Below are 10157 nucleotides of genomic sequence, written 5' to 3' on the forward strand. Positions count from 1 at the left end.
GGATCAGTAATACGGCTATACGTCATATACAGGATCAGTAATACGGCTTTACGTCATATACAGGATCAGTAATACGGCTATACGTCATAGGATCAGTAATACGGCTATACGTCATATACAGGATCAGTAATACGGCTATATGTCATATACAGGATCAGTAATACAGGTATACGTCATATACAGGATCAGTAATACGGCCGCCGCTATTATCGGACGTTCATCTAGTCCGTGATTCTAGGTATTTCTTATAGACTGGATTGGATGACCTGTTCTATATAATAACTCTATAGGGCGGCACATGGGGGGATCCTTCATCCATGGATAGTCCTATTCCTGGCTATGGGACCTCTCCGTAGGGTTCTTATCGGGGTGCCGATACGGTGAGAATCTTTGGATCAATGGCCGAGCTGTCTGGGCTGATAAATGGGGGATAAAGGAGATTTTACATGAAAGTAGAACTTGTCATACGAATTTGTGACCCATGAGAAAGATTTGAGGACAATAATTTGCCAAGGTTTGTGCTGGGCGCCCTGTGCGCTCTCCCTGCCAACGTCCCCATACACCCATCTCCCCCCACCCACACCCCCTTTGTTTTGTCTTTATCAGCCTAATCGGATTAAAGGCTCAAACATTTCAAAGAAACTTTAAAGGCCCCTTTAAGATTGTCCACCCCTCTAGCCCTTACACCCCCTCCCCAAATATTGCTGAAGAAGAGGAGAATCCCTTTTTAGTTAAGTCTTAATAATAATAACTGCATTTTGCCTCTGCAGCGCTGATCCTCTGATCCTCTCAATGCCAGGAGGCTGCGCGCCGGCTCTTCCTTCTGTCTCTGTGGGATTCTGCCATCAGTAATTGAATGAGACGCATTTCCCTTCTTCTTCAGATACAAAGAATTTCCTTTTCCTCTTCCAAGTAATAATAATTCAGTTCAGACATTGGACGTTAGACTGACGTTCTTTCCATGGACACAATGATTCCTGTGCTGTCGCCTATAACCAGTCCTATCGCCTGTAAAGTAGCCGGCTCGTGGTTCGGGATCTTGTAGCGGACCCTCATTAAGATTTGACTGATCCGTTCTCTTGTATTGTTTCCGTACAGTAAATATGGACCCTGACGACTCTACCCAGTAATTCCCACCAACTTACATAGGAGCATATAGAATATTAGCATTGTCGCATTGTCGCATTGCATAATCTTTTGTCTCTCTCTGGATATTTATTGTGTTTTTCTACCTTTATTATAGATGCATCCTTTGGGACTTTGCAATAACAACGATGAGGAGGATCTGTACGAGTATGGCTGGGTCGGAGTGGTGAAACTTGAACAGCCGGAAATGGATCCCAAACCTTGTCTGACAGTGCTGGGGAAGGTAAGAGCGTCCGTTCATCTCCATCATGCAAATGATTTCAGGCAGACGCAACGAAGATACAAACCCACATAGCTCCATGTGTCTGCGGTGTGTCACCATAAGCCTTCCGGGGTCGTAACGGGATTGCTGGAACGCCCTGGTAGATTATAGTATGGGCTCTCCGCAACTGTGCTGGATTTTATTTTTCTTTTGTTGCTGCTACCATTGTAACTTGCATATATATATATATATATATATATATATATATATATATATATATATATATATATATATGTATATGTGTGTGTGTGTGTACACACATATATATAATTTTTATATGAATATTATAACTGCAGCCCTGTGGACCATGTTAGATATAGACTATATATATATATAATTATACACACACACACACACACACATTTTCAGCTCTCTGTTTGGGTCCTTTTTACGGCCCAAGATGGAGCTTTGTACGGACGCAAACAAGAGACATCGGGGCCTTTACGAGGCACACTAAATTGTTCAGCATTTATATACGTTGCTATCAGCCGCACGTCCCCGTTTTGCGCAGAGCGATGTGTGGCCTATAACCGCCATCTTTTGTCCCACCGTCGGCTGATGTGACGCTTCTACACAGGCTGATTATCGGCTGACCGAGCGTTCCTGGGTTTATCTGCATTTAGGGCTACGGTCACACTCAGTATTTGCACCAGTCTTTTCACAACCAAATCGGGAACTGACCGGGTAAGATGAGACTGGAAGGATTTGCACAGATTCTGGGTTTTTAACCCATTTCTGGTTTTAGTTAATAAAGACTGATGGAAATACGGTGTATGACCATGGACTTAGGGGACTATTACACAAAGTGATTATCAGTCGTACATGGACGATTTCCAGCCGATAATCGGGCACAATGTCGGCTGATCATTGATTTACAGCATGATCTAAAATCAGGATAACCGATAGTGACGGTCTGCTGGCCATTGCTGGTGTAAAAGGAGTGGTGGCAGCAGACCACCGCGCTCCCCTATGGGTCACAGGGACGATCTGGCCGTTGTTAGATCCCGGTAACTTGCAGGTAATGTCTCTGTATTAGGAGATAAGTGATGCAGCGGAGATGACCGCCATTGCTGCTGCCAACGCCTCTATCACATGGGAGGGGCTTAGCGCTCTATCACATGGGATGGCCTTAGCGCTCTGTCACATGGGAGGGGCTTAGCGCTGTGTCACATGTGATAGAGCAGTTAAAAAGAAAAACCTCCCATGTGACAGAGCGCTAAGCCCCTCCCATGTGATAGAGCGGTAAGCCCCTTCCATGTGATAGAGTGCTATCACATGGGATGGGCTTAGCGCTCTATCACATGGGAGGGTTGGCTTAGTGCTCTATCACATGGGAGGGTTGGTTTAGCGCTCTATCACATGGGAGGGGCGGTTTAGTGCTCTATCACATGGTAGGGTTGGCTTAGTGCTCTATCACATGGGAGGGTTGGCTTAGTGCTCTATCACATGGGAGGGGCGGTTTAGTGCTCTATCACATGGGAGGGTTGGCTTAGTGCTCTATCACATGGGAGGGTTGGCTTAGTGCTCTATCACATGGGAGGGTTGGCTTAGTGCTCTATCACATGGGAGGGTTGGCTTAGTGCTCTATCACATGGGAGGGTTGGCTTAGCGCTCTATCACATGGGAGGGTTGGCTTAGTGCTCTATCACATGGGAGGGTTGGCTTAGTGCTCTCACATGGGAGGGGTTTAGTGCTTTATTAAATGGGAGGGGCTTATTGTTCCGGCTGTTATCAGGTAATGTCTTTGTATTGGGAGATGATCAGTGTTTCTAGTCACCAGCGTTTCTATAAATCCGAGGATATCTTGTGTTGTCTACTTACGAGCGCCATCATTTTGTACTGATGGAATAACTTGCGCACACACTTCATGTGTCAGTACGCTTGGGTAAGACGTCTGGCAGGAGGATCGGATTTATTTCTGCTTTCCTCGCTCCTTATTACATCTGATCTTTGTGCCATTTTCCTCTAACTTCCCTATTGAGCTGTTTTTTTGGCCATTTAGTCACTTTGTTTTCTGTGAACATTTCTGATTCTTCTGCCGCCGTGTGTTCTCGTCCCGGATTGGTGCACACCTCCTATGCAGATATTTATATGGCTTTACTGCTTGTTCTGTGGGCGCCATTGTAGCGGCAACAAACAAGCTCTAATACGACTTCACGCCCCATTGTGTCAGCCCACTCCTGGGATATCATCATTGTCAGCAATAGGCTTTTAAAGGGATTGTGTCCCCTAGATTTTCTTTTACCAATCAGCATCAGATACTAAAACTTGTTATTTTATTATAATCTGTTTCTATTTTCTGACTGTAATTTTTTTTAATTTCACTTTTTGTACATTGTTATGGGCGGCCATATTGCCTGGGCTGTTCTTAACAGCATTTAGTGACATGCTTTACAGCAGCCAGACTCATGGACATAGACAACAATAGATACACACTGTCCCCTTGAGATGAATGTGAGACATTACTGAGCGTGCTCTGTGACCTGTGAAGAGGTCATACCACAGGGAGCTGCTATTGTCTCCTCTATCTACTGGGGTCACATGACGCTGCAATGCTGTACAGATCACTTTACAGCAGCCTCCTCTTATCACCACAGATACAACAGGAAGTCTCAGCTTAGTTTAAGCCCCAGTGGTGAGAATGAGAACTGCAAGATATCAGGATTATTATATAATATAGATAGAAAATGGAAAATTAGGAAAGTCACCAAAAATTGTTAAAATATTGTATAAATGATGTTTTTGTGTTAAGTCATTTTCTGATGACATTCCCTTTAAGATTGGATTCACACTGTGTTTTTGCAATGTTTTTTTTCCATCTGTTTAATAGAAAAAAAAATTATAAAAAAGGATAAAAACCTGATGCATTTGTGTGCATCCATTTGGTTTGCTTTTGTATACGCTAAGAAAAAGCTTGCGTTCTGATTTTTGTAATGGAAGTCAATGGAAAAACAGATAAAACAGATGAACAAAAAAGCACCTGTTTCTTTATTTTTTCTTTTGCATAAAACAGAAGAAAAAAAATGGTGGGAACAGATCGCATACAACAAATTTGTTGTTCTCCGACTGTTTCAACCATCTAAATGGGGATTGCAGAAATCCATGTTATTGCAGCAGAAGCCATTCAGCTGTATGGAATAAAATCGTAAAATCGCCCTAACGCTGGGGTCACGCACCGTATTTAATCAGTAGTTTTGGCCAAAAAGCGGAAAAAGGTGCAAATCTCCCCAGTACGGTGTTCCTCTGTGTGCTTTCTTGTCCTGACCTAGATACTACATGTGAACGCAGCCTAAGGCGGACACTGACCCAATGTCGCCTACTTAGTGAGGCCGTCCCCATTCTATGGAGCAGTAATGCAGTCATCTAAAGCGTCGCTGTGGATTTCTTCTCCTCCTATGCTTTCCAACATTCAGAAAAACCAACAGCTCCCCGCTAGTGATGAGCGGATACTGTTCGATCAAATAGATATTCGATCGAATAGTAAGGTATTTGATCTATCGAATATTATCGAATAGTTTGCAGAATATTCAATAAGCGTTCAAATCCCCCAGCTTCCGATTTTTACCTCCAAGTGGTTGAATAGATGTTTTTCAATAATCGAATACTTGTTCCCATTGACTTTAATGGGATTGAATATTCGATCAAATATTCGGGAGATATTCGTACGAATATCAAATATTCGAATATTTCACTCTTCGCTCATCACTACTCCCCCCTAATGGCAAGACATAAACCCAATATAGGAAGGAAAATCGCTAAAAGCAGAAAATCTCCATAAAAATAATGAGGCTCTTGGCATAACGTCTGCAAATAGCGTGTACCATCCCACCACGGTAAGGTGGCCTCATGCCCGGGATGGACCTTACACTAACCATGGCCTCTCCAGGACTAATAATACACCGATACTCTGGGCGTGCAGGATCCAGCTAAGGGTCTGATCACACTGAGAAATAGGCGAGGAATTTCAAGTGGAATCCGCACTTAACTTTACACGTATTCCGCTTGAAATTCTGCCCGTAAAATATGTACAGAGCAATGTCCTATTGTGTTTAATGGGATTTCTGCTCAGTTGTTCACATGGATGAATTTTCTGCTGCGGATCTACTTTCCATCCAAAGAATTCACACATCAGTTCTGTCAGCAGATTCCGCTACCAATATCCCATAGAAGTCAATGGGGCCTCGAATTTCCGCTTGAATTCCGAGCCTTTTCTGTCAGAGCTGAAGAAGAGGATATTTCAAGCAGAAAACTTTCCTTACCTATTCCTCAGTGTGAACATGCCCTAATACTTGCAAAAAAACTTTCAGATGACCAATTTTTTTCCCCTGACTAATGACAGCTATAGGGGATAACAGGCTGATTGGTAGGGCTCTATGGAACCCCCACCAGTTTTAATAATAGAGTAATATTATTCCCCTAATGAATTGAGCTCGGGGCTCGTGCTTAGTCAGCGCTCTTTTCCTCTTCCATGGGACCTCCCATAGGCGCAGAGTTTGGCAATGTTTGGAGACCCTATGATGAAGGAATGAGGTATCAGACACTCTTGGCCTCTGCTTCTAAATTCATTCGGGGAACAATTTTCCTTCTTTACTTGGAATCTGTGAAATAAATTTTGATGTTGGGATTGTCCCCTTAAAGGCTTTGCTGAGGGGACATTGCACTGTAAGTGAGCGCTATTCTGCTAGCGTGATAATTGTGCATGAGATATATATATATATATATATATATATATATATATATATATATATATATATATATATATATATCCTTAATAGAGATGAGCGACCCTGGAGCAGCTGGAGTCCATCAGAACCCGAGCGTTCGGCATGTGATTAGCGGTGGCTGCTGAACTTGGATAAAGCCCTAAGGCTATGTGGAAAACTTGGATATAGTCATTGGCTGTATCCATGTTTTCCAGACAACCTTAGAGCTTTATCCAACTTCAGCAGCCCCCGCTAATCAAATACCGAACGTTCGGATGGACTTGAACCCGAACCCGGTTCGCTCATCTCTAATCCTTAACGATGTCTGTGCAGCCTTTGCTTCTACATAAAAAATAATAAAGTTAATACTTACCTGTCCAGGCTCCTTGTGTCCTGCTGCCTTGTCCTTACATAGCCTGCTCACTGCAGCTGTCATATCATTACTGACAGGCCCCTAAGCCAATCACTGATGGAGACGGGACAGGGTCACGGTCCAGTGATTAGCTGAGCGGCCTGTCAGTACAGATACAAGGCCAGAAGTGTCAGCAGTGGCTGCAGGACACCGGGATCCTGGACAGGTAAGTATAATCTTTATTATTTACATTACACGGTCATCAGCCGCCGCCTGCACATCGCTACGAGTAATATTGATGTGCGGCTGGTGACTGATTTTTAAACTTGCTTAAAGGCAACAATCAGCTGATGTTCAGCTGATCAATATCTTTATTACATGGAGCGATATCTGGCTGATTCGGCCGTTAAATGCTCTGTGTAAGGGCCCTATTACACAGGACGATTATCGTGCCAAAAATCGCTATATAGTTCTGTGTAATAGCAGGCAGCGATCAAAAAATTGTTCGTGTCGTTGATCGTTGATTTAGATCTGAACCTAAAATTATCATTAATTGTTCGCTGTAATTCTGCATTTTTTTACTAATTGTTCATTGTTTTGCTGGGATCCGATGGCGTAATGCTGCATTTACACGAAACGATAATTGGCCCGATCGTACGTTTAACGATGTCGGAGTAACGATTTTTTTCATAATGGTCAGCGTTTAGACGGTACGATATATCGTACGGAAAATTAATTTTGCGATCGCTTTAGCCTATCTCGCACATAGGAAAAATCGGTGAACGACTGTTTACACGGAACGATATGCGAATTTTTTGCAAATGACGATTTTAGAACATGTTGTAAGTTCAAAATGAACAATTTCTCGTTCGTCGTTTGATCGTTCGCAGCGTTTACACGTACGATTATCGTTTGAATTCGATCGTTATCGTGCGAATTCGCACAATAATTGTTCTGTGTAAACGCAGCATAAATGATCGTAACAATCGCAATAACAATTATAGTAATGATCGTAACTACCGACTATGGTTCTGTGTAATATGGTGAACGATTTCAGGTTAACGATAAACAATCTCGTTTGCGATTATTAGTCGTTACAAATTGCTCAGTGTAATAAGCCCCTTAGAGGGTCCTTGGTGTCTGTATTCTATACCCGGGTGAGACTTCTCCAGTCTTCTCCTGTAATCTTGCTGAACCCTGGAGCTAGGACACCTGCCTCTGCCGAGGGATCGGGCTCTTTGATGTGCGGTGGTGGGTGGGGACGCAGAGAGGGGGGTCGAGAGGCCCTCGCTGTTCCTATTCTAAAAGACGAGTAATGTCCAGACTTGTCAAAGAGGAATTGAGTGTTTATATATGTAACCGCAGCCTCCCCCAAGTATTCTCTCAGGTGTGTCTGCCACGGCGGGAAAGTAGGCAGGAAAGTGTCCCATGGCTGCCGCCTCCGAGCCGCTTCTCTATCACATATTGATCCGCTCTACAACCCCGGCCGCTTTTACTGCTGAGGAAATTGTATATATGTATTTGGTTTTTATTTGACTTCTTTTATAAAAAAAAGATCAAAACACTTTTTTTTTGGAGTCTACACACAATGTGGTTGATGCGCTTTGATCCCTTTTTTTAATTTAATTGAAGTCAGTGAAAAAATGGATCAAAACGGATGCACAAAACCGCATTCTTGTTCCATCCATCTTCCTTCCCTTTTTTTTTTGTTGCATAAAACGGGTGGAAAAACGCAGTTTTGCCCCCCCCCCCCCCCCCCCCCAATCTGAGCCAATTCTTGGAGATGGAGATATTGGCAGTATATGTAATTCTGAGTGATTCAGTGTGACCTTCCCCCCCCCCCCCCCAAGGCGGCGGTCGGTTCTCTGGCAGTCGGTAGATCTCGCTCTCCTCGGCTCATCGGTACATAAGGTCAGGCCATGAAGGACAGAATAAGATAAAGAACGTGCGAAGGAAGGAAAGGGCCGGCCGTGCGTCCTGTATCTCCTGCACATAAATAGTTATCAGGCAATGTGAGAAAGCGAAGGCCTCAGGGCCGTGTAACCGTATCCGTCCCAGGCCTCAAATAACCTCCGCGCCGGCGACACTTCTGAGAGCGGCTCCTCATCTCTCCGACGCCTTTCTATGAAATCCACAGAAGCCGACTATTCGTCATGTGCCGTCAGTGCATGAAGCTAATCCTCTTGTATCAGCCGCCATCTCCCCACATTGCCTCAGTAATAGATAGAGATATAGATCATACATAGGCCTCGGCTCCTGGTTAGGGGGTCACCATCTTCTCTGTGTGTATGTGTGTATATATATATATATATTATATTATATATATATATATATATATATATATATATATATATTATTATATATATAATATTATATTCAGTGTTTGACAGGTTAGTGTTTAAATGCAGCAAATAAAGGAATCTATACAATAAAAGACCTGGTTGTCTAAGGACGGAGGAAGGTGCTAGCAGACTCCTCTGCACTATTTATTTCTCCACAGGTATTATAGAAGGCTTCCGATGAAATTAAAGGGGGACTCAAATCAGTGGATTTCAGAAAGTTACACAGATTTGTAATTTACTTCTATTTAAAAATGTCCAGTCTTCCAGTACTTATCAGCTGCTGTATGTCCTGCAGGAAGTGGTGTATTCTCTCCAGTCTGACACAGTGCTCTCTGCTGCCACCTCTGTCCATGTCAGGAACTGTCCAGAGCAGCAGCAAATCCCTATAGAAAACCTCTCCTGCTCTGGACAGTTCCTGACATGGACAGAGGTGGCAGCAGAGAGCACTGTGTCAGACTGGAGAGAAAACGCCACTGCAGGACATACAGCAGCTGATAAGTACTGGGAGACTGGAGATTTTTTTACTTAGAAGTAAATACATTTTTCTGGCACTTTCTGGAACCAGTTAATTAAAAAACAATTGGTGAACAATTGCTTTAATCTAAACAGGTTCCAATCCGTAACTCCACAGGACGTTTCCACTGAGTCCATTGGTGGTGGCGGCTTTACACCACTTCATCTACCACTTGCATTGTGCTTGGTGATTTAAGGCTTGCATGCAGCTGCTCAGCCATGGAAATCCATGTCCTAAAACTTTAATGCTATATGAGTTTGTAAGTCAGCGGAGCCTTAGTGACTCTCATGCACAATATGCCTCAGCCATAGATTATAAACCGCATGTTCTCTGTAAAAACCCAGTCATGTGTGCCCTTGGCTGGCCACATGGCATGAATACACTAGACATTGTGTCCCTAGGTAGTTAAAGGGGTATTACGCTCAACTTCTGATATGTTGCTGCCCATGGTGAGACTAACAGTTCCTTCCATACTTGTTATTATCTATTTAATCTCCTTCCCCTAGTTCTCAGCTGCTGCTTTCTGCTGAAGACACAAAAATCTGTGTGTGAGCTTTTTCTCTGTCTCCCCCTCCTCCCTTCTGAGACGGCTGATATAAACAAGTCCCTGACTGGCTGTATCTGTAACATTGTAGCTTCTCTGTAATGCTGGGAGGGTTATTCACAGTCAGTTCATCAGCCACTTGACCTGAGAATAATCCTCCCAACATTACAAAGAAGCTACAATGTTGGAGATACAGCCTGCCAGGCACTAGTTTACATCAGCCGTCTCAGAAGGGAGAGTGGGAGGAGGGTGAGACAGGGAGAAAAGCTCACACACAGATTTTTGTGTCTTCAG

At 43.5% G+C, this 10157-nt stretch overlaps 1 protein-coding gene across 2 annotated transcripts in view; it reads left to right on the top strand.

Annotated features, from left to right (window-relative positions):
- Positions 1-10157, top strand: part of ZNRF3 (zinc and ring finger 3) — a 96134-nt gene that overhangs the window by 68249 nt on the left and 17728 nt on the right. For both annotated transcript variants that reach the window (XM_069963961.1, XM_069963960.1), the window contains exon 2: positions 1244-1369. In XM_069963961.1, the coding sequence (XP_069820062.1) occupies positions 1244-1369 (126 nt within the window). The remainder of the gene's footprint in view (positions 1-1243; positions 1370-10157) is intronic.

Source organism: Dendropsophus ebraccatus, chromosome 3 (assembly GCF_027789765.1).
Source record: "Dendropsophus ebraccatus isolate aDenEbr1 chromosome 3, aDenEbr1.pat, whole genome shotgun sequence".
Lineage (NCBI taxonomy): Eukaryota > Metazoa > Chordata > Amphibia > Anura > Hylidae > Dendropsophus > Dendropsophus ebraccatus.